At 45.1% G+C, this 25453-nt stretch overlaps 2 protein-coding genes across 13 annotated transcripts in view; one reads left to right on the top strand and one right to left on the bottom strand.

Annotated features, from left to right (window-relative positions):
- LOC129836479 (mitogen-activated protein kinase kinase kinase kinase 3-like) overlaps positions 1-6193 on the top strand; it is a 97134-nt gene extending 90941 nt beyond the window's left edge. For 5 of the 9 annotated variants that reach the window (XM_055902733.1, XM_055902732.1, XM_055902730.1 and 2 more), the window contains 2 exons: positions 125-175; positions 544-6193. In XM_055902733.1, coding sequence (XP_055758708.1) covers positions 125-175; positions 544-631 — 139 coding nt within the window. In that variant the 3' untranslated portion in view covers positions 632-6193. Of the gene's footprint in view, positions 1-124 lie in introns of all 9 variants that reach the window. The other 4 variants (XM_055902738.1, XM_055902735.1, XM_055902731.1 and 1 more) reach the window with 2 other exon arrangements.
- LOC129836480 (rho guanine nucleotide exchange factor 33-like) overlaps positions 6047-25453 on the bottom strand; it is a 28318-nt gene continuing 8911 nt past the window's right edge. For 2 of the 4 annotated variants that reach the window (XM_055902742.1, XM_055902741.1), the window contains 14 exons: positions 18571-18614; positions 14069-14233; positions 13641-13762; positions 13399-13532; positions 13048-13170; positions 12731-12857; positions 10753-10885; positions 10108-10215; positions 9709-9801; positions 9026-9210; positions 8782-8877; positions 7880-8666; positions 7494-7630; positions 6047-7053 (listed from right to left, as the gene is read on the bottom strand). In XM_055902742.1, coding sequence (XP_055758717.1) covers positions 6930-7053; positions 7494-7630; positions 7880-8666; positions 8782-8877; positions 9026-9210; positions 9709-9801; positions 10108-10215; positions 10753-10885; positions 12731-12857; positions 13048-13170; positions 13399-13532; positions 13641-13762; positions 14069-14233; positions 18571-18600 — 2364 coding nt within the window. In that variant the 5' untranslated portion in view covers positions 18601-18614 and the 3' untranslated portion in view covers positions 6047-6929. Of the gene's footprint in view, positions 7054-7493; positions 7631-7879; positions 8667-8781; positions 8878-9025; positions 9211-9708; positions 9802-10107; positions 10216-10752; positions 10886-12730; positions 12858-13047; positions 13171-13398; positions 13533-13640; positions 13763-14068; positions 14234-18570; positions 18615-19577; positions 19917-25453 lie in introns of those variants that run through there. The other 2 variants (XM_055902739.1, XM_055902740.1) reach the window with 2 other exon arrangements.

The following is a 25453-nucleotide window of genomic DNA, read 5'->3' as shown; positions in this document are numbered from 1 at the left end:
AAATGACCTGTTTCAGTAGTATAGAGCCCTGATCGCCTGAAGTCTTTGGTGTTGGTTGTGTTAGTTGTTGGTTGTATGCATGCTTGCTTGTCTCTTAATTGCTTGTTTGATTTTGTGAATGAAGAAACTCTCAGCACGACAGTTCAGGGCAGGAGGGAGCCGCCAGTCTGCCCAGGTATACTCACTTCACCCTGGGTCACACCAGGTCTCGTCTAGCCTACAGACTCTCTGATCTATAGATGTCCCCTGTGGGGACCCTTGATTTCATTCTGCCTATATGAGTGTGTGGGTTGGTTTTCTGTTTTCTTGGGTCAGTAACTACTTTGTTACAGCACGTTGATCCTATTCACATGATGGAATTTGTCTATGGGGCTTGAGTACGCTATAAGTGGGATCTGGTGTGTGTTGGGGGGGTGTGGGGCCTGTTGGTGTGAAAGTTTTTTTCTGTGTGTGAGGCTTACATCCTTAACCCCCTGGTCCCCTCTAGGACCATATACTTTCACAGTGTGAGTCTGATCTGAACCTGCCCCCACTGTGTTTCAGAGTGGTGGTGCTGGAAAGCAGGCCGACAGACAACCCCACAGCACCCAGCAACCTCTACATCCTGGCTGGACACGAGAACAGCTACTGATCAAACCGCACAGCATCCTGGGAACACAAGTAACTAGAGACAGACAGACAGAGACACTAGAGACAGACAGACAGAGACACTAGAGACAGACAGACAGAGACACTAGAGACAGACAGACAGAGACACTAGAGACAGACAGACAGAGACACTAGAGACAGACAGACAGAGACACTAGAGACAGACAGACAGAGACACTAGAGACAGACAGACAGAGACACTAGAGACAGACAGACAGAGACACTAGAGACAGACAGACAGAGACACTAGAGACAGACAGACAGAGACACTAGAGACAGACAGACAGAGACACTAGAGACAGACAGACAGAGACACTAGAGACAGACAGACAGAGACACTAGAGACAGACAGACACAGACACTAGAGACAGACAGACACTAGAGACAGACAGACACAGACACTAGAGACAGACAGACACAGACACTAGAGACAGACACAGACAGACACTAGAGACAGACACAGACAGACACAGACAGACACTAGAGACAGACACAGACAGACACTAGATACAGACAGACAGACACTAGATACAGACAGACAGACACTAGATACAGACAGACAGACACTAGATACAGACAGACACTAGAGACAGACAGACAGACAGACAGACAGACACTAGAGACAGACAGACAGACAGACAGACAGACACTAGAGACAGACAGACAGACAGACAGACACTAGAGACAGACAGACAGACACTAGAGAGAGACACAGACACTAGAGAGAGAGAGAGACAGACATGCGCTAGAGAGAGACAGACAGACAGACGCTAGAGAGAGAGAGAGAGACAGACAGACGCTAGAGAGAGACAGACAGACGCTAGAGAGAGACAGACAGACACTACAGACAGACAGACAGACGCGCGCTAGAGACAGACAGACAGACGCGCGCTAGAGACAGACAGACAGACGCGCGCTAGAGACAGACAGACAGACGCGCGCTAGAGACAGACAGACAGACGCGCGCTAGAGACAGACAGACAGACGCGCGCTAGAGACAGACAGACAGACGCGCGCTAGAGACAGACAGACAGACGCGCGCTAGAGACAGACAGACAGACGCGCGCTAGAGACAGACAGACAGACGCGCGCTAGGGACAGACAGACGCGCGCTAGAGACAGACAGACAGACGCGCGCTAGGGACAGACAGACGCGCGCTAGAGACAGACAGACAGACAGACGCGCGCTAGAGACAGACAGACAGACAGACGCGCGCTAGAGACAGACAGACAGACGCGCGCTAGAGACAGACAGACAGACGCGCGCTAGAGACAGACAGACAGACGCGCGCTAGAGACAGACAGACAGACGCGCGCTAGGGACAGACAGACAGACGCGCGCTAGGGACAGACAGACAGACAGACGCGCGCTAGGGACAGACAGACAGACAGACGCGCGCTAGGGACAGACAGACAGACAGACGCGCGCTAGGGACAGACAGACAGACGCGCGCTAGAGACAGACAGACAGACAGACGCGCGCTAGAGACAGACAGACAGACAGACAGACGCGCGCTAGGGACAGACAGACAGACAGACAGACGCGCGCTAGGGACAGACAGACAGACGCGCGCTAGGGACAGACAGACAGACGCGCGCTAGGGACAGACAGACAGACGCGCGCTAGGGACAGACAGACAGACGCGCGCTAGAGACAGACAAACAGACGCGCGCTAGAGACAGACAGACGTGCGCTAGGGACAGACAGACAGGCGCGCACTTGGGACAGACAGACAGACAGACAGACGCTAGGGAAAGACGCACGCTAGAGACAGACACACGCTATACGATAGACAGACAGACACACTATAGACAGACACCCTATAGACACACACTATACTATAGACAGACAGACACACTATAGACACACACTATACTATAGACAGACACACTATACTATAGACAGACACCCTATAGACACACACTATACTATAGACAGACATACTATACTATAGACACAGACAGACACACTATACTATAGACAGACACACTATACTATAGACAGACACACTATACTATAGACAGACACACTATACTATAGACACACACTATACTATAGACACAAACAGACACACTATAGACACACACTATACTATAGACACAGACAGACACACTATAGACACACACTATACTATAGACAGATACACTATACTATAGACATACAGACACACACACACTATCGACAGACACACACACTATACTATAGACATACAGACAGACACACTATAGACAGACATACAGACCCACTATGGACAGACAGACAGACACCCTATAGACAGACATACAGACCCACTATGGACAGACAGACAGACACACTATAGACAGACAGACACACTATAGACAGACAGACACACTATAGACAGACAGACACACTATAGACAGACAGACACACTATAGACAGACAGACACAGACAGACACACTATAGACATACAGACTATAGACACACACACAGACACACACCATAGAAATGCAGACTATAGACAGACTATAGACACACAGACAGACACACACTATAGACACAGACAGACTATAGATGGATAGACAGACAGACACACTATAGACAGACAGACACACTATAGACAGACAGACACACTATAGACAGACAGACACACTATAGACAGACAGACACACTATAGACAGACAGACACACTATAGACAGACAGACACACTATAGACAGACAGACACACTATAGACATACAGACACACTATAGACATACAGACACACTATAGACATACAGACACACTATAGACAGACAGACACACTATAGACAGACAGACACACTATAGACAGACAGACACACTATAGACAGACAGACACACTATAGACAGACAGACACAGACAGACACACTATAGACATACAGACTATAGACACACACACAGACACACACTATAGACACAGACAGACAGACTATAGACGGATAGACAGACAGACACACTATAGACAGACACACTATAGACAGACAGACACACTATAGACAGACAGACACACTATAGAGAGACAGACACACTATAGACATACAGACACACTATAGACATACAGACACACTATAGACAGACAGACACACTATAGACAGACAGACACACTATAGACAGACAGACACACTATAGACAGACAGACACACTATAGACAGACAGACACACTATAGACATACAGACACACTATAGACATACAGACACACTATAGACATACAGACACACTATAGACAGACAGACACACTATAGACAGACAGACACACTATAGACAGACAGACACACTATAGACATACAGACACACTATAGACAGACAAACACACCATAGACATACAGACTATAGACACAGACAGACATACTATAGACAGACAGACAGATAGACAGGCACACTATAGACAGACAGACCCACTATACTATAGACAGACACACTATAGACAGACACACTATACTTTAGACAGACAGACACACTATAGACAGACACACTATAGACATACAGACTACAGACAGACACACACTATAGACACAGACAGACACACTATAGACAGACACACTATAGACAGACACACTATAGACAGACACACTATAGACAGACACACTATAGACAGACAGACAGACACACTATAGACAGACACACTATAGACACTATAGACAGACACACTATAGACACAGACAGACAGACAGAGAGACAGACAGAGAGACACACTATAGACAGACACACTATAGACAGACACACTATAGACAGACACACTATAGACAGACACACTATAGACAGACACACTATAGACAGACACACTATAGACAGACACACTATAGACAGACACACTATAGACAGACACACTATACTATAGACAGCCACACTATACTATAGACAGACACACTATAGACAAACACACTATACTTTAGACAGACAGACAGACACACTATAGACATACAGACTACAGACAGACACACACTATAGACACAGACAGACACACTATAGACAGACACACTATAGACAGACACACTATAGACAGACACACTATAGACAGACACACTATAGACAGACACACTATAGACAGACACACTATAGACAGACACACTATAGACAGACACACTATAGACAGACAGACACACTATAGACAGACACACTATAGACAGACAGACACACTATAGACAGACACACTATAGACAGACACACTATAGACCGACAGACAGACAGACACACTATAGACAGGCACACTATTGACACTATAGACAGACAGACTATAGACAGACAGACAGACACTACTGCTTTAGCTTCACAGAAGACAGATCCTTCAAGGGTCCGCTTCCAACTTGCCTTTTACTTCCTTTAACACCTTTTATTTATTGTGGCAGGTAACAAACACCTGGATGACTTCTATATGATTTCAACCACTGCTAGCATCTCAGCTCACACCACACAAGTGCTTAATTGACCTGTATTTAATTGTTGTAAATATAAATGTAGTATTTTTTTGCAGAAAGGTACCCTGGCTACTCTGGGGTTGTACACTAAAGACTGGTCATGTAGATACGTGTGCATAGGTATTCTGTACAGTTATGGAGAATATAAAGATTTTAAGGGGTGGTGAGTGGTGCAGGGGGGGGGGGGGTGACAGTTTGAGCACTAAAAAGGACTTCCTGTTTTTTGATCATGTGATCAGGGACAGGATTTGAAGCCCCCTCTCTGAGGTTTGACTAAGTCTGAGCAACAAGGAAGTACCACTATACTGGTAATGTCATTCTGCACGCATCGTCAGCCCAAATGTGGGAACTTCCTTTCTGGTTTGCTTTGAGAAATGTGTAATGGGAGATCTACAGTTTCATTCTTAGCTTCCACTTTGAACTCTATGAGGTGAAAATAAATTTCAAACTGTTTTAATTGCAGGCTTACTTCCCAGCTTAGTTGTATGCTTTTTTAATACTGTGGAATCACTGGTGTTAAAATTTGCACAAAAATATATTTAAAAAAAGAAATGTGACGTATGTAACTGTATGTGTGTGTGTAAACTTAAACATGCATATGATCTCACAAGCTGTGACACAGGGGTTACATTAGATAAGTCAAGTTATTTTAGAACACTCACTGAACTTTTTTGAAATACTTTGAGATAGTGGAGGGTGAAATGTCAAAGGTGAAATACCAAAACAGGCTCCAGCAATGCTGTTGTTTTAATCACCACAGTTTCATCATGTTGTAATTCTCAATGTCAATATCGATCAGATACACTATAGTCAAATGGCCAGAACTAAACATTCCTTACTGTAGGGCTCAGTGAAGATGTTAAAAAAATATGAATGTTACATGTTTTTATGTAATGCCAAAACGTGTTCTCAATTTATGGCCAAAATTTGTTGGGTGTCTCTACCTCGTGTTAGAACAAAAGGAAACGAGTTGTGTAGAAGGAAAAAAGTCAAAACACTACAAAATTCATGTTGGTTTTAATTTACACAGTAAACATGTGTAATGATTATGGACAAACTAGTTCTTCCTTTATGCTGCATTACCATTTTCATATTGCAATGCACATTATTACATGTATATACTGTAAAATAAAATTGGTTGGTTTTACATACTGTATAATTGCTATATTTTGTTTCAAATGTGTAACAGATTTATGAAACTGGTTAACACATTAAAAGAAGGAACTGAAGGCTGTTGTCTGTCGTACAGAAATATGATGGAAATGTTGAATCTGTTTCACATTTTATGGTTTGCAAGCATTGTAGATAAGTACCTAGATTTTTTAAAGGGAAGTAATTGCTAAGCAGGCAATGTGAGTTTTTCAGAAATACATTATTGGTTGGTTAACATGTGGTATAGAGAATATTGATTACAATGTGGACTTTTCTTATTTTGTTTAATTTGTCTTGTCACAATTTCATTTATAAAAATTCAAAAAATAACTTCACATTAAAAATCAACATTTTGGTGTGAGGGGGAGATATTTATTTCAATCATCTTGATGGCAAATTATAGATCTTTACCTACATTATTTCAGTTCATGAGTATACAGTATTATACAAAATATATTATCTCCATGGATATTGAGGAGACCTCTAAAATGGAAAAACTAGTACTAATTCAAAAACAAATACTTAACCTATACAGTATTTTTACAGTAGTTATATAAGAAAGGAGTGCGTTAGTCTGATTTGGTCTTCCAGCATGTTTCATATTGCATTGTGTATCTATGTGTGTCTATAAAGCCTATAATTTTGCTTAGAAGTGTGTGTGTGCGTTATCAAGGCACCTATTTGAAACCTTTCTCAGACCACTTAATTTGTAGTGTGGTTCTAGTCACACTTCACACAGCAGTCCCACGGTCGATGCCTAGGTGGGCAACTCCTGGGGTATTGCATGCCTCTTGCTCACTGGAGTTCTGGCTTTCTGTCTTATCTTTGTCCTTGTCTTTCTCTCCTCCCCCCGACCTAGAGGACACAGTATATATGAGGTTACTGCCCTGCTACTGGATACACCGTACAGCATTACTGGAGTATTTCCAGCATGTATTTGACAAGCATGGTTTATTCCTAGCTCCTGTAAATGAATGGTGCTGTAAAGTGCCCCTGATACAAGAGGAGAGATGTTCACAGCACGACCTGTCAGACGAACATTGTCTCTATCGAAACTTGAAAATTACATTAAAGCTTTCAAACCTTATTTGTGGCATACAAATACATTTTTCTACGTAAACACCAAATGGAAATTGGTTTAGTGGTGAGTGGACGATTGGTTGTTAATCGTTTTTTTGTGTGTGTTTTTTTTTTTACTGACATTGTCAAATAAAGTGTAGGATGATGTTTAGTATTCTGAATTTGATACTGCCAATAATGTTCTGTTTTTGGTCAGCATTTCCAGCATATATTACTTTTTCTTGAAGAGCTTCTTGAAGGAGCTTCTGAATCCTCCCTTCTCCTGTTTCCGGCTCCTCTCACTGAAGGGGGTGTGGTTATTCCCCTCAGCCTTCCATCTTGGCTCCTCCCCCCAGGGTAGGCTCCCAGAGTCCTACGTAAAGGAGTAACATTTGTTGTAAATACACTCAGTGGTCTGTAATAATATCACACATATCGTACATAGTCACAAATGGCCCCCAAACTGAAACACTCAAACCTCCCAGCAGGCCATAGTACTCTCACATTCAAGTCTATGGCTGATGGGCCCTCTTCCATCTAAAACAATAACATTAGGGCTCCTCAAACTCAACCTCATTGCTTGATAACTGTGGCCTTCATCCATCCACTCCCTGATGCGCACCTTGTTGTGGTGGTTATGTAGCTCTTCAGTGGCTGCTATCTGTCTCTCTGGCTCTGCCTTTTGCTGCGGGGGGCTGATGGGGCTGTTGTTGCTGCTCTTGCTGCTGCGTGGGTGATATTTATTACTGGACTGCCTCTCCAGCTTGGGGTGTTGGTGGGCCCCGTGGCCCCTTAGGTGGTCAGAAAGATGTCCGGGGCCACTATCCCCACTCACAGTGCTGTCCAGCTGCAACCCGTTCAGGGACTTGCTCTTACGCTGATCGGCCTGCAGGGGGCGGTGGTGGTGAACTCGCATCATTCCAGCCTCGTCTGGAGACACGCACCCCCGACCAGGCAGCTGCTTGTACCCACTTTCCCGGCTGCCCCCGCTGTTGTAGACCTCACGGACGGCCTGGTGGCTCTTGGGGCAGCGCACAAAGGCAATGTCGATGCTAGAGTCAGAGGAAGCGCTGGAGCATTGGTCAAACATGGACATGTTGTGAAGAGATGAGTTTGTGTCCTCATACAGACCCTCCAAGCCCGGGGCATCCCCAGGGAGAAGGAACTGCCCCAGGGCATCGGCCATGGCTGAGCCTGGGGGCAGCCGTTTGCTGGGCAGCCGCTCTGATGACCCCATCTCAGGGATGCTCTGCAGGCATGGGGGTTTGAGGCGAGGGTCGGTGTCAGGGGAGAAAAACGGGATGGCAGAGTCGGAGTGGTGGGCCTCACTCTCCCAGTCCTGAAAGCGTCTAGACTGGATCTGCTCCAGGAGCCTCTGCTTGCTGCGTTTCACCTGGTTGGCATGCTCTCTGTGAGGGGAGAGGGAGAGACTGTCAGTGGGACAGACGGAGTTAGTGCATGAAGAATTACATGAAGGACTGACTGATAATATGAATGTCTGAGTGTAGTCAGAACATAACTTACAGCATTGCATTGCTGCTGGGGTAAGGAGAACCCATCTCATTGGCTTGCATAACGTTACCACAGTCCACGTTTTTGAAGAACTGCTTCATAGTTGACCTGCAACAAGAAAGGAACTATATTTAGCCCCGTAAGGAGCTTCTTCTTTATATGGTCACATTCACAGCAGAATGTCTAAAATATACCATCAGTTCACTGTCTTCAAACCAGTTCATCTGAACCCTGTTCCCTATGTGCACACGCTTACCAAAATACCAAATCTGAGCCTGGATCAGAAGCTGACCTCTTGAGCTCCTTGCGGTTGTGCAGGAGCAGCTCTTGGTTGTGCTGCAGTAGGTGGGCGTACTGGGCAGTGAAGGCACTGAACTGCTGGATGCACAGCAGCAGCAGGTAGTAGTCAGGGTGCTCTGCATCTGTCTGCTTCAACAGGGTCTGAAACAAAACCAGACCACACAGGGATGCTACAGACTCATGTGAACCAAGCACTAACCAGTTCATACAGTCACCGCTCTAATCTCAATTAACCCAGAACCAAAGTCTTGCGTAATTGGTGAAATGTTCGATGAAGTTCTAGGTCCATGCATGTTAAGAGAAGAGATGAAGAGCTGCTAGAATAAGTAGAACTGGAACAAGGACCACCACCCTCTCTCTCTTTGCAAGTCTATGGGCTGAATGCTAACTCCTGTAAAATTGTGATTTGTCTAAATAACCAGTGACGAAAAACCTAAGCACCAGAACTGTTGCTGCCCAATAGTATAAAGACAGATCTACGGTGCCATTTAAGTTTACATAGTCTGCCCACAAGACACTATCACCACTCTGATTTAAGATACTCTGATGGTGAAGTCTGCTCTTTTCTAAATACCTATGTTGGGTTGGTGGTGTACTGGATGTATGTATCAGAGTGTCATGGAGGGGAAAGAGCCTAACCTGCAGCAGCAGAAGGTACTCAGGTATCCTTTGTACTGGCTGGAGGAGCAGAGTGTGGAGAGAGGGGTGTGTCTCGTCCCCCATGATGTCACCCTGGAACATCAGACAGTCAATCAGAGAAGAGACAGTCAGTTGACTTAAGTCTCCACAGAAATCATGTGAAATCAATTGTCTGGAAAGGTTATCCTGTAATAAAGGCTGTGTGAGTATAATGTCATAAAACTAAATCATAATAAACTTCACTCCGGTCTACTTGTCATGTGCTCTTTGTTAATTGAAAGAGATTTACTCAACAATTTCCTGAAGTAACCCTTTCCTTCTGGATAACTGCACTATTGTGACTACTCTGTGCGGTGGTTGTGGTCAACACTGCCTGGTTGTTCAGTGTTCCTAGTTTACCTCAAACAGGCCGGCTGCTTTTAGTGAGGTGGTGGTCAACATGCTGACCACAGAGAGACATTCAGGCAGCTCCTTAAGATACGACACGTAGAAGTCCAGGAAATCACTCTAGAAGACCGGCAAGATGGAGAATTAGAGACAGGCAGTCAGGCAGACAGTCAGTCATTGAAACTCAGTAGATAGTGTCATAGTCTAAACAGGCAGAGAAATGACCAGGAACATAAACAGCAATACAATATATCCCCCCAAATCCCCACATCTCTCCTGAGTATCACATGTGGTCTTGTGATTCATTTGAAGGCCTCCACATGTGACACTGTGACTGGTGAGAAGCGGCACTGAGTCACAGCCTTCCCCCTGGAGTGTCTCATCTGGGGCCCCTAACTCCTAATCCAACCATTTAACTAATTTCCCTCTTTCAATCAGTCCCACCCACTTAAACACACATTGGTCCTAATACAATTATCACCTAATAGGCTGGATACTGTATGTTAGGGGTTATGGAGTTATGTGAGGGGTTGTGTAGTTTGCAGGCAGCCTGTGACACCATAACTAGAGCCCTGAGTTTCTCCGTGTCAGGTTAGGAAAACTCAGGGCCCCTAGCCATGACTTCATGGGTCATTTGTGTCTATGAAAGGTTTGTACCTCTTTGCTGGTGAGCCTCATGAATACATCTCCCATGATGCCCTGCCACTGGCACTTGAGGACCCTCTCCTGCAGGGTGTGGAGAAGCTCCAGGTGTTGCTGGATGAGGAAGCGTAGAGAACTGGGGAATGGCCTGGAGAGAGAAAGAGGAGATCGATAGAACACACATCACATTACACTGCAAGGAGAGCGTACAGAACAACATATAGCTATCTAGGGAGCAGTTTAAAAGACAGGAGGCCAATTATATTCTATAGTAATGGAGAGAGTGTTGAGAAGGAGAGAGGTGAACATTGAGGTGGGAAAACAGTGGAAATATACACAGTCCAGGTAGTGGTGGTGGTTGACAAAGACACAAACAGAACTGGAGAATGAGAATGGATGGATGAAAGAGAGGGGAAAAGATGAGGATAACTACACAAAGAGACAAAGGAGAGGACAAAGTTGAAATTATGGAATTGAAAGATGCATTCAAATATTATGGTGTTAGTAGACAGATTACTGAGGTAAATGGACCAATGTTTTTGTTGTAATAACAGTGTTAGTAACAGTCATAGCATGCTAATAGTAGCAGTAATTTATCTTTTGTTGTATTCATGGTTGAACTGTGAGTGACAGACTCCCTACCTTAGAACACACATGATCAACTGTTCTGCCACCGGGCACTCCCCCAATACTTACAAACAAATACATGAACTCACACATCAGTGAGCAGAAAGACAAACAGTTTCACCCCAAAAAACGTTATGACTCATTGATCTTACTGGTGTTAATTGAGAATAACCAGATGAAGAGACACACTCCAAAGGTCAGAGGTTATTAATGAGGGAAAGGGAAAAAGTTGAGTATTTGGTAACTAGGGGAGAGCTCCTCTCTGAAAGTTGAAAATGTAGTGCTCGGATGTCTCTGTGAACTCCAGATAAACAGCGATTACATTAAGTCAGATCTCTGTGGAGTCCTTTAAAAAGCCTCTGCTTGCCTGACTGGCTGCGTTATTCAATAGATTAATTTCCTTTCCTCGCTTTTTTATAATGTCCTCCTTCTGACTGTAATTAGATCGGTATCTCCTGTTTAAGCCCCTGTGTCAATGAGTGCGTGTCTGTGTGCCAAAGACGAGGGTTGTCTTTGTTATATTTATGAACCGAACCAAGGTCAATGTTGAGAAAACAGTTATAACTTCCTCTGCTTTCATGAGTCATAGTGCACGATTAAACCCTAACCCCAAATTCTGAATTCATAGTGCACTATTAAAACCTCTTAAGGATCGAACACTTGTTTTCCATTTTCACCTAAAATGACACCCAAATCGACTGCCTGTAGCTCAGGACCTGAAGTACGGATATGCATATTCTTGATACCATTTGAAAGGAAACATTTTGAAGTTTGTGGAAATGTGAAATTAATGTAGGATAATATAACACATTAGATCTGGTAAAAGACAATACAAAGATACATCATCTTTGAAATGCAAGAGAAAGGCCACAATGTATTATTCCAGTTTAGATGCAAAGTTGATTTAGACTGATCCAATGAACCATTGCATTTCTGTTCAAAATTTTGTATCAAGTCTGCCCAAATGTGCCTAATTGGTTTAGTGATACATTTTCAAGTTCATATCTGTGCACTCTCCTCAAACAATAGCATGGTATTATTTCACTGTAATAGCTACTGTAAATTTGACAGTGCAGTTAGATTAACAAGAAGTTAAGCTTTCTGCCAATATCAGATATGTCTATGTCCTGGGACATTTTCTTGTTACTCACAAACTCATGCTAATTGCATTAGCGCACGATAGCTCAACCGTCCCATGGGGGGGTAGCGATCCCGTAGAGGTTAATTGGCTCTTATGAAGCTCGAACATATGTAAAACCGGTCTGGTGGCTCTGCTGTTTTGAACTTGAACAAAACAGTTCAGACACAGTGTTGCTACCTGATCTTATGTAAAATGTGTAAATAATAGCCATCAGTGGTACAGTACCGTTTGTCTTTGGTGTGGAGGGCTTCTGAGCTGTTGAAGGTGATGTTGGCTTTCAGCAGCAGAGACAGGTATGACACATATACCCTTTCTGACTCCAACAGCTCCAGGGCAGCAACCTGCCTCTTACCTGACACACAAACACACACACACACAGTGAAAAAGAAGCACCACACACTGACATACTTTTTACACCACTGTGACCTACAATATTAAATGGGAATTTGTATATTGACTGCTAAATAATTTAACGTAGGGCTCCCTAATGTAGCAAGGAATAAGTCACTGACATGTGTAACGTCAGCGGTGATGTCACTCACCGTTCTCTGGGACGCTCTGTGCATCCGTGTCGTCTCGGCTCTCTTTCCTTTCTCTCCACACTGGAGACTTGGACTGAGCTCTCTGGGGCTGGCCACTGGCTGCGTCCTGCTCTGAGTTAGAGGCTGCACCACACAGTACACACATGGAGCAAACACAAGCATTTGCCATTCGATTCCACTGTCTTTTATGTGATGTAAACATCCCTATACAGCCCCCAGGTATTTGAGTCAGCTGAGGCAAGTACGTTCAATGACTTTCATGAACAGGTCTTTAAGGACCAGCTAGTCAGTACAATCAATGACACATACAGGACTGGTTATGAATGTCTGTCCCTCAGAGGCATAACTCACTCTGTGTGGAGGCTGTGCTCATCTGTGGAGAGCCGCTGGGTAGGCTGGCAAAGTAATGCTGGATGACATTGAGCTCTGTCTGGTTGGAGAGAAACCCATGCCCCTCCCCAATGCAGTCCCCTTTGGAGCTTTTCCTGACAAAACCAAGGGGAAGCAACAGAGAGGGGTGAGTTCACGTCAGGTGATGATGCAATGTGTGTCTGTGAATGTTCATGCATGCAACGTGTGTCAGTGTTACGTACCTCTGTGGAACGGACAGGATCTCTCTGCCGGTCTCTGATTGGAGGAGCTCCAGGCCTTTCTGTAGCTCTTTCTGTCTGCTGGTAACCTCTTTGATCTGGGATAGAGCACCGCTCAGGTCCTCCTGAACACAACCACGAAATACAGCATAATCCCATCACTACGATATCTAGCTACGTTCACAATACATGTGCCAAAGAGTAACATACTGTAATACTTAGGCATCCTCCTAGAATTGCTAGAGACTTACTGGTTTGACTGTAGTCCACCGTAGTCCACTTTACAAGCGTTTCGCCACACAATCAAATATGCTAAATATGTGTGTGACCAATAATATTTGATTTGATAGTATGAGAAGAATGACAAACAGGCACATATTTGGTATCTGATATCAGTGAGGTTTGTTCAAGTCATGTGGGAATTGGGGTACCTTAAATGTGTTGAGGGAGTTCCTGATTCCCATGATCCTGTCATCCACGTCGCTCTGCTGGCCCTGAGCCCTCTCCTCCAGACCTCTGTCCCTCTGCTGCAGCGCAGACACGTCCTGTAACACTCCCTGCAGCCCCGTACGCAGCTCCACCACCAAGGCCTGCAGCTGGAACACCAGGTCAGAGATTAGGGGTTAGGATGTAACAACAGTTACTACATCGATGGTTGTTTGTGACCTTACTAATGTCTCCAGAATGTTCAGAACACACTGTAACTACATTGGTTCTGTATGTGGGGGTGAATCAATTACTTGGAGAAATGAGCAGCTGTTTTGACAAGGAAAAGATAGGAAAAGGAAGGATGAGATAAGGAAGATGGGGAAAGGAGAGAAAGAAAGATGGGTGGAGGTGAGAGTGCTGGGGTATAAGATGTCAGAGGACCAGGACAGAAAAGGAGAATAAAAACGGGAGTTGAGAGTTACTGGAGACTGACGGTGAGCCAATTGAACATTTCTCTGTAATTTGAACATCTTGGAGATCGCTGCTCTCCCCATGCAGTCCTCCCCAGCAGCTTCCTGTCCTGTAGTGTACTGTCTGTGAATCTCTCACTGCAGCCATGTGTGGCCCAGCAGTTACCCTTTCAGAGGTCAGCGAGGTCACAGCTCATTTTGGCACAGGGTTTGTTTCCAACAAGGCTCTCCACTGAGTCACATTATTCTCTTTATCTTCTTTATTGTTGCTGTTGTTTGGAGAGTGTCCCAATTTCTCCATTTTGCCCTCCCGTTAGAGGCAAGCTTTTTTCTGTCTCTAGGGTAGCGGCCGTTCTTAGGATGTGGAGATTTATTGAATTTAGTCTGCAGAGATAAGTGAATCAGCTCATGTGAACAGACAGGGATTCAGGCTGCTGCCTGCCCCTCTCAGTTCCTCTCCTTCCATCCTCTCTCCTCTTCTCTCCTCTCCACTTTAGTCCTCTTCACTCCTCCCCCCTTTGCGCCTGTACTCTCCTTTCCTCTCCTCTTCTTTCCTCTCATCTACTTTCCTCTCCTCTTCTCTCTTCTCCTCGCCACTCATCTACTCTCCTCTCATCTCCTCTTCACTCCTCTCCTACTCTCTCCTCTCCTCTTCGCCCCTCTCCTCTACTCCCCTCCTCTCTTCTAGTCTGTGGATCAATCATGTGAAAGTCATCAGGCTGCAGATTCAATACGGCTGCTGACCTTCTTTACAGATGTACAGATCTATTAAGTGTACAATACCCTGTCTCTGTTCACTACTTTAGACTGCGTAGCAGTACATACATAACATATGAAGTTGAAGTCGGAAGTTTACATACACTTAGGTTGGAGTCATTAAAACTTGTTTTTCAACCACTCCACAAAGTTCTTGTTAACAAACTATAGTTTTGGCAAGTCGGTTGGGACATCTACTTTGTGCATGACACAAGTCATTTTTCCAACAATTGTTTACAGGCAGATTATTTCACTTATAATTCACTGTATCACAATTCCAGTGGGTCACAAGTTTACATACACTAAGTTGACTGTGCCTTTAAACAGCTTGGAAAATTCCAGAAAATGATGTCATTGCTTTAGAAGCTTCTATAGGCTAATTGACATCATTTGAGTCAATTGGAGGTGTACCTGTGGATGTATTTCAAGGCTTATTTTCAAACTCAGTGCCTCTTTGCTTGACATCATGGGAAAATCAAAAGAAATCAGCCAAGACCTCAGGAAAAAAATTGTAGACCTCCACAAGTCTCGTTCATCCTTCGAAGCAATTTCCAAACTTCTGAAGGTACCACGTTCATCTGTACAAACAATAGTACGCAAGCATAAACACCATGGGACCATGCAGCCGTCATACCACTCAGGAAGGAGACGTGTTCTGTCTCCTAGAAATTAATGTACTTTGGTGCGAAAATGGCAAATCAAAGCCCAGAACAACAGCAAAGGACCTTGTGAAGATGCTGGAGGAAACAGGTACAAAAGTATCTATAGCCACAGTAAAACGAGTCCTATTTTGACATAACCTGAAAGGCCGCTCAGCAAGGAAGAAGCCACTGCTCCAAAACCACCATAAAAAAAGCCAGACTACGGCTTGCAACTGCACATGGGGACAAAGATCGTACTTTTTGGAGAAATGTCCTCTGGTCTGATGAAACAAACATAGAACTGTTTGGCCATAATGACCATCGTTATGTTTGGAGGAAAAAGGGGGAGGCTTGGAAGCCGAAGAACACCAGCCCAACCGTGAAGCACGGGGTTGGCAGCCTCATGTTGTGGGGGTGCTTTGCTGCAGGAGGGACTCGTACACTTCACAAAAAAAGAGGGCATCATGAGGATGGAAAATTATGTGGATATATCGAAGCAACATCTCAAGCCATCAGTCAGGAAGTTAAAGCTTGGTCGCAAATGGGTCTTCCAAATGGACAATGACCCCAAGCACACTTCCAAAGTTGTGGCAAAATGGCTTAAGGACAACAAAGTCAAGGTATTGGAGTGGCCATCACAAACCCCTGACCTCAATCCTATAGAAAATGTGTGGAAAGAACTGAAAAAGTGTGTGCAGGCAAGGAGGCCTACAAACCTGACTCAGTTACACCAGCTCTGTCAGGAGGAATGGGCCAAAATTCACCCAACTTATTGTGGGAAGCTTGTGGAAGGCTACCTGAAACATTTGACCCAAGTTAAACAATTCAAAGGCAATGCTACCAAATACTAATTGAGTGTATGTAAACCTCTGACCCACTGGGAACGTGATGAAAGAAATAAAACCTGAAATAAATCATTCTCTCTACTATTATTCTAACACTTCACATTCTTAAAATAAAGTGGTGATCCTAACTTACCTAAGACAGGGAATTTTTACTAGGATTAAATGTCAGTAATTGTGAAAAACTGAGTTTACATGTATTTAGCTAAGGTGTATGTAAACTTCCGACTTCAACTGTACCTAATAGCAATGCAACACTGTCAGTGTACTGTATTGTACTTTACAGCTGTCCAGTACTGCTACGATATTTGACATCTATGTAGCACGGTGTTAGAACATACTGTATACAAGTCTATTGATATATATAGTACCAGTCAACATTTTGGACACACCTACTCATTCAAGGGTTTTTCTTAAATTTTTACTATTTTCGACATTGAAGAATAATAGTGTAGACATCAAAACTATGAAATGACATATATAGAATCATGTAGTAACCAAAAAAGTGTAAAAAAAATCAAAATATATTTTAGGTTCTTCAAAGTGGACACCCTTTGCATTGATGACAGTTTTGTACACTCTTGGCATTCTCTCAACCAGCTTTATGAGGGATTATATTCCAACAGTCTTGAAGGAGTTCCCACATGTGCTTAACACTTTTTAGTTGCTTTTCCTTCACTCTGTGGTCCAACTCATCTCAAACCATCTCAATTGGGTTGAGATCGGGTGATTGTGAACTCATCAGACCAAAGGACATATTTCCACCGTCTAATATCCATGCTCATGAACAAGTCTGTTCTTCTTACCGGTGTCCTTTAGTAGTGGTTTCTTTGCAGCAGTTCGATCATGAAGGCCTGATATACACAGTCTCCTCTGAACAGTTGATGTTGGGAAGCATTTATTTGGGCTGCAATCTGAGGTGTAGTTAACTCTAATGAACTTATCCTCTGCAGCAACTCTGGGTCTTCCTCTCTTGTGGCGGTCCTCATGAGGGCCAGTTTCATCACAGTGCTTGATGGTTTTTGCAACTGCACTTGAAGAAACTTACTTTAAGACCTTCATGTCTTAAAGCAATGATGGACTGTCATTTCTCTTTGCTTATTTGAGCTGTTCTTGCCATAATATGGACTTGGTCTGTTACCAAATAGGGCTATCTTTTGTATGCCATCCCTACCTTGTCACAACACAACGGATTGGCTGAAACGCATTAAGAAGGAAAGAAATTCCACAAATTATCTTTTAACAAGGCATACTTGTTAATTAAAATGCATTCCAGGTGAATACCTGATTAAGCTGGTTGAGAGAATGCCAAGAGTGTGCAAGCTGTCATCAAGGCAAAGGGTGGCTATTTGATGAATCTCAAATATAAAATGACACTTCTTTGGTAACTACATGATTCCACATCTGTTATTTCATAGTTTTGATGTCTTCACTATTATTCTACAAACTAGAAAATAGTAAAAATAAAGAAAAACTCTTGAATGAGTAGGTGTGTCCAAACTTTCGACTGGTACTGTACATATAAAGATTAGAGACAGGCCGTAGTCAAAGCTATTTCCGTTTCTCTGGCAGTGTTTATTCATATCCCCATTAGCTTTTGCAGAAGCAGCAGCTACTCTTCCTGCGGTCCACAGAAAACACAAAACATTACAAGTAACAAAATACTGATAGACAAGGACAGTCACACAAATGTTAAATACACCCATATACAAACAATACAATGTAGTGTTGATCCTACATACTCTTCATAGGCAGCAGTGTCTCTTGCAAGGGGGGTGACTATAGAGCGGGTTACCTGAGCAATCTCCAGGTTGGCCTCCTCCATTTCCTGGTCTTGTTCTAGGAGTCAAGAACATCAGTTAATCACACATCGTTATGGACTTACAGTAGCTCCCTGTCACTCACACATCACTATGGAGATTATCCTCAATTACTCAGACACAAACCATTCTTTGAGGATACATATGAGAATAGACTGTGACAAAGGCAAATAATGTAGTCATGTGGGATGCCCAACACAACGTCTCTCTATGCAGCCTATGCACAGTAAATCATATGGTCATGTGGGATGTCCAACACAACGTCTCTCTATGCAGCCTATGCACAGTAAATCATATGGTCATGTGGGATGTCCAACACAACGTCTCTCTATGCAGCCTATGCACAGTAAAACCACTACAAGTTACCCAAACACTGAAATTCTACATGAAAGGTAGAAAAGGCTCTGTGTCATCAGACAATCAAACAGTTGTGCCATAATGGAAATACCCTGATGTATTAAGAGTCTGTTTCTGTTCAAATACCAAATGTCCAAACTACGAGCAGCCTCGTGAAGGTCATTTTAAATGTCTGCTTGTCATGCATTATGCATTTGAGCTTGTGCTGGAATGACATATTCTGAGCAGTAATACTGCAAAGCTCCTGAAAGAAGAACACTGTAGATAAAAATTCATGACAACCAATGTACAAGTAAAATGTAAGTCTTTCCAATGGTTGTATCATACTTAAGAGTCAGTACCCAGCTAGCATGTTCTGAGAACCATATCATACCAACTGTTGCAATAATTGTCCATCAACAACTTGTTTCATAAAAACTGTTAAGTTGGCCAAGTAACTAGTTCAAAAGATATACAACAATCATTGTTACTCACAGCACACCAAAGATATTTATCAACAACAGTGGTTTACTGCAGCCTCTCTCTGAACTTTGTGACTACCGCCAAATCAGAAAAACAGAACCATCAACCATATTGGTGATACCTGTACCGTATGTGACATCTTGGTTATAGAAGCAGAATTTACCATCTGACTTGCCGTTTTCCATGGTTCCTGTGCCCACCTGCCTAGTCAACAAACAGGGTTGTGTAGTTTTAGCGTTCAAGGCACTCCTCTTTTCTGTCCTCCGCCTGAACACTGGCCTGCGATCCGTCGCTATAAACCATGAGTCTGATGATCCTTCACACAAAAAGGGCCCTTGTGGAATGATGGCGGGAGAGGTCCGACAGAGAGAGAGAGAGAGAGAGAGAGAGAGAGAGAGAGAGAGAGAGAGAGAGAGAGAGAGAGAGAGAGAGAGAGAGAGAGAGAGAGAGAGAGAGAGAGAGAGAGAGAGAGAGAGAGAGAGAGAGAGAGAGAGAGAGAGAGAGAGAGAGAGAGGGATAGAGATAGAGGGCTTTTGACAGTCCTTCATAAGGAGAAAATTGGACAGCTGATTCGATTTCCCCTTACCCTGAAAGTCACATTTTGTAGGAAAGATAACTAAAACAGAGCTGTGACACAGGATTTGGTCTGCTCAGGACAGTGACATGCATAAGGTAGCCAGGATATGGCTCTGTAATTCCATACAATTATTTGGCTAAGTTTACTTAAAGACTGTGTATATGTTGCTGTTTGAAACGATGATGCATGATGTGCTTCAATGTGTGTTGTGTGTTATGCTTGCAATTGAGTAGGCCTACTGCACGTGATGTTGTAGTGTATTTGCACATATATTTGTTTGTGTGTATGTGTTTATGAGTCACTCATACACACACACAAGGATTCCTATTTCCCCAACGTTGTGTAAATCATGAGTGTGTCATTGGTGTCAGTCTTGCTAGTTGGGTGAACGTTTCTACTGTAGCTGGTAAGGCTATTATTCGTCAGTGTTGTGTGCGTCACTGTGACTATGTGATGCCAGCGGGCACAGTTTCTCAGATCTCACACTCCCATTTCACTGAATGTTGAATTCATGGTGGGTCACGCTTGGCTGATGTTATCTGACTCTGAAGAGAACACCATGCTGAGGCAGGAGCGCATGCGACTCTTGGCCATTGCAACAATGCATTCCACATTCGGTCATATTCAAGTGAGCCTGTGACTTGTTGGAGGCCCACATGAGGGGTGATCTTGGACGAATACATTTACATCCATACTTGGTCTCTTACAGTACATTTATCGTTTAGCTGTCATTTCAGATATACAAGTACATTAGTATGGCTCCTGTTCTACTGTCCAGGAGTTAACACCAATCATTCCAATCTCAGCTGGCTGCCCAGCTAGCACATAACGTTCTGAGAAACATATGTTTCTTAGAGCTTGGTGAGGTCGTGCATACAACCTTCCCACAACTTTCTGTGAATGTTGCAGGATAGTTGCTTGGCATTCGCACATTCTCAGCACATTTAAGGAACTTGACAAAAAAAAGTTATTTTCTTGGTATTTCATTACTTTAACAGAATGTTTTCTAAAAGTTCAAACACGGTAATATTTCATTTTAGTAATGTTCTAGGAACATTCTCCAACTGGTTTGACATTGGGAATGTTCTCAAATAGTTCAGAGAACATTAAGAAACAACGTTCTTCTGTGGGAATTTCAGTACTTCAGGATAACTTCACTGTTGGTTAAGGGATTGTAAGTAAGCGTTTCACGGTAAAGTCTACACTTGTTGTATTCGGTGCATGTGGCAAATAAGGTTTGATTTGATTTGATAACATTTCCTCATGGTTTTATGTAAAGTCATGTTCTCAAATTGTTCAGAGAACATTCATCTTTGGGATAGGCGTGCCGCTAGCGCCCCACCTCGACAACATCCGGTGAAATTGCAGAGCGCGAAATTCAAAATTCGTAATATTAAACATTCATGAAAATACAAGGTGTCTTACATTGTTTAAAAGCTTCATTTGTTAATCCAGCCGCTTTGTCAGTTTTCAAAAAGGCTTTACGGCGAAAGCACACCATGCGATTATCTGAGGACAGCGCCCCGCATACAAAAGCATAACATTTTTCCAACCAAGCAGAGGCATCACGAAAGTCAGATATAGCGCTAAAATAAATCCCTTACCTTTGAAGATCTTCCTCTGGTTGGAATCACAAGGGTCCCAGCTACATAACAAATGATCCTTTTGTTTGATAAAGTCCATCTTTATATCCCAAAAAAGTCAGTTTAGTTGACGCGCTTGACTCAGTAATCCACCGGTTTCCCTCGTTCAAAATGCATACAAATGAATTCCGAAAGTTACCAATAATCTCCGTCCAAACAAGTCAAACTGTCACGACTTCCGCTGAAGTCGGTCCCTCTCCTTGTTCGGGCGGCGTTCGGCGGTCGACGTCACCGGTCTTCTAGCCATCGCCGATCCGCCTTTCATTTTCCATTTGTTTTGTCTTGTCTTCCCACACACCTGGTTTCAATTCCATCATTACATGTTGTGTATTTAACCCTCTGTTTTCCCCCATGTCCTTGTCCGGAATTGTTTATTGTAGTGCTTGTGCACGTTATGCTGGTGTGTACCGGGTTTTGTTTACCCATTGATTTATTGTTCTGTGTATGGTGGTTTTGTTTATTAAACTGCACCATTGTAACAGTTTTTGCTCTCCTGCGCCTGACTTCTCTACCGCCAGTACGAACCCTCTACAGAATTCCGGACCTCACTTATTGAGTCAGCAGGAGTAGGTACCCCGGGTATAGGGGTGGAGGAGCGCGTCCGGGAGCACGCAGCAATGCTCCACCATCTTGGCACCGCCATGGACCGCGTTGTCCAGACAATGGACCGCTGGGAGAGACAGGGAGTTCTCCCAGCGCCTCCACCAGCACAACCGGGGTCTCCACTAGGGGCCCCTCCTTCTCCTGGACCCAGTGGGATTCGTCTCTCCCTTCCCCAGGAATACGATGGGACGGCTGCGAACTGCCAGGGGTTCCTGTTGCAGCTGGACTCCTTCGGGCCGTGAGAGGGTGTCCGCCCTCACCTCGTGCCTCACCGGGAAAACCCTGGAGTGGACCAGTTTGAGGAGTTCACCCGCCGCTTCCGTCTTCGACCACCCGGCCGAGGGTAGAGCGGCGGGTGAACGCCTCTTCCATCTGAGGCAGGGGACAAGGAGCGCACAGGAGTTCGCCCTGGAGTTTCGAACCCTGGCTGCCGGCGCGGGATGGAACAACAGGGCCCTGATCGACCATTATCGCTGCAGTCTGCGCGATGGCGTCCGTCGGGAGTTGGCCTGCAGAGACACCACCCTCACGTTCGACCAGCTGGTGGACCTGTCCATCCGGCTGAATAACCTGCTGGCTACCCATGGACGTTCAGACCGGGGTCTGTTGGTTCCATCCCCCCGCACCCCCTCTCCGATACCCATGGAGCTGGGAGGGGCGGTGCGCAGGGAGACCGGAGGGGGTTCCAGCTCGGGCACCATCTGTGGCCGCAGAGGTCACACTGCCGGTTGGTGCCGGGTTGGTTCCTCTGGGTATCGAGGCAGCAGGCATGGCGGTCTGGCGTCACCCCAGGTGAGCCGACACCTGGGCCCTCTGTTGCACATATGTTTGTGTATGTCACTTTTCCTGAGTTTTACCCGCATTCCCAGCATAAGGCGCTTGTCGATTCAGGCACGGCTGGGAATTTTATAGATAGATCGTTCGCCCATAGTTTAGGGATCCCTATTGTTCCCGTGGCTGTGCCCTTCCCCGTTCACACCTTAGATAGTCGACGATTAGGGTCAGGGTTGATTAGGGAGGCCACCGCTCCTCTGGGCATGGTGACGCAGGGGGGGTCACAAGGAGAGAATTAGTCTCTTCCTTATTGACTCTCCTGCGTTTCCCGTGGTGCTAGGCCTACCCTGGTTAGCTTGTCATGACCCCACTGTATTTTGGCCACAGAGGGCTCTCACGGGGTGGTCGCAAAAGTGCTCTGGGAGGTGTTTAGGGGTTTACGTTGGTGCTACTATGGTGGAAAGTCCAGACCAGGGGTCCACCATGCACATTCCCCCTGATTATGCTGATTTGGCTCTCGCCTTCTCCAAAAAGAAGGCGACTCAATTAGCACCCCATCGACGGGGCGATTGTGCGATAAATCTCCTGGTAGACGCTGCACTTCTCAGGAGTCACGTGTATCCCTTCTCACAGGCGGAGACGGAGGCTATGGAAACATTTTTCTCCGAATCCCTGCGTCAGGGGTACATTCGGTCCACCACGTCACCCGCCTCCTCGAGTTTATTTTTTGTGAAGAAGAAGGAAGGAGGTCTGCGCCCATGTATTGACTATCGGGTATTTGAACCAGATCACGGTGAGGTATAGTTACCCGCTACCGCTCATAGCCACAGCGATTGAGTCAATGCACTTCTTCACCAAACTAGATCTCAGGAGCGCTTACAACCTAGTGCGTATCCGGGAGGGAGCCGAGTGGAAGACGGCTTTCAGTACCACTTCAGGGCACTATGAGTACCTCGTCATGCCGTACGGGTTGATGAATGCGCCATCAGTCTTCCAAGCCTTTGTAGACGAGATTTTCAGAGACCTGCATGGGCAGGGTGTAGTGGTGTATATTGATGACATTCTGATATACTCCGCTACAGGCGCCGAGCATGTGTCCCTGTTACGCAGGGTGCTTGGTCGCCTGTAGGAGCATGACCTGTACGTCAAGGGTATCGCATTTCCACCTCAGGGGTGGAGATGGAGAGTGACCGCATTTCAGCCGTGCGTAATTGGCCAACTCCCACCACGGTAAAAGAGGTGCAGCGGTTCTTAGGGTTTGCCAACTACTACCGGAGGTTTATCTGGGGTTTTGGTCAGGTAGTGGCTCCCATTACCTCACTGCTGAAGAAGGGCCCGGTACGTTTGCAGTGGTCAGTTGAGGCGGCCAGGGCTTTAAGTCGCCTGAGGGCTCTGTTTACCTCGGCTCCCGTGCTAGCCCATCCGAATCACTCTTTGGCGTTCATAGTGGAGGTGGACGCGTCCGAGGCTGGGATAGGAGCTGTGCTCTCTCAGCGCTCGGGTACGCCACCGAAGCTCCGCCCCTGTGCCTTCTTCTCGAAGAAGCTCAGCCCGGCGGAGCGAAACTATGACATGGGGGACCGGGAGCTGTTGGCTGTCGTCAAGGCCTTGAAGGCGTGGAGATATTGGCTTGAGGGGGCTAAACACCCTTTTCTCATCTGGACTGACCACCGCAATCTGGAGTACATCCGGGCAGCGAGGAGACTGAACCCTCGCCAGGCAAGGTGGGCCATGTTTTTCACCCGTTTGTGTTCACCCTTTCCTATAAACCAGGCTCCCAGAACGTGAAGGCAGACGCATTGTCCCGGCTGTATGACATAGAGGAGCAGCCCATGGATCCCACTCCCATGCTCCCCGCCTCCTGCCTGGTGGCACCGGTAGTGTGGGAGCTGGACACGGACATTGAGTAGGCGTTACGTGCAGAGCCCGCTCCCATCCAGTGTCCCGCTGGGCGTCTGTACGTCCCGTCTGCTGTTCGTGACCGGTTGATCTATTGTGGGCCCACACGTCACCCTGGTATGTACCGGGTTTTGTTTACCCATTGATTTATTGTTCTGTGTACGGTGGTTTTGTTTATTAAACTGCGCCGTTGTAAATCATTTTTTGCTCTCCTGTGCCTGACTTCTCTGCCGCCAGTAGGCACTCCCTACACAAACAACGTTTCTAATCAATCCTCAGGTACCCTAATATGTAAATAAACAATATAATTTAAGACAGAGAATAGTATGTTCATTAGCGGAGATAAATAACGAAGTGTGCGCCCTCACCACTACAGCCAAAATGGGAGCCACCTAGAAAAACTTCAAATTCTAGCTAATTTTTCAAAAAAACAAGCCTGAAACTCTTTCTAAAGACTGTTGACATCTAGTGGAAGCCCTAGGAACTGCAATCTGGGAGGTATTCCATTGATATTCCCATAGACAGCCATTATAATGAGTGGTG

The sequence above is a fragment of the Salvelinus fontinalis genome, chromosome 37 (genome assembly GCF_029448725.1).
Source record: "Salvelinus fontinalis isolate EN_2023a chromosome 37, ASM2944872v1, whole genome shotgun sequence".
In the NCBI taxonomy this organism is placed as follows: Eukaryota; Metazoa; Chordata; class Actinopteri; order Salmoniformes; family Salmonidae; genus Salvelinus; species Salvelinus fontinalis.
The sequence above is the reverse complement of the archived record's forward strand: the minus strand, read 5'-3'. Positions and strand labels throughout refer to the sequence as shown.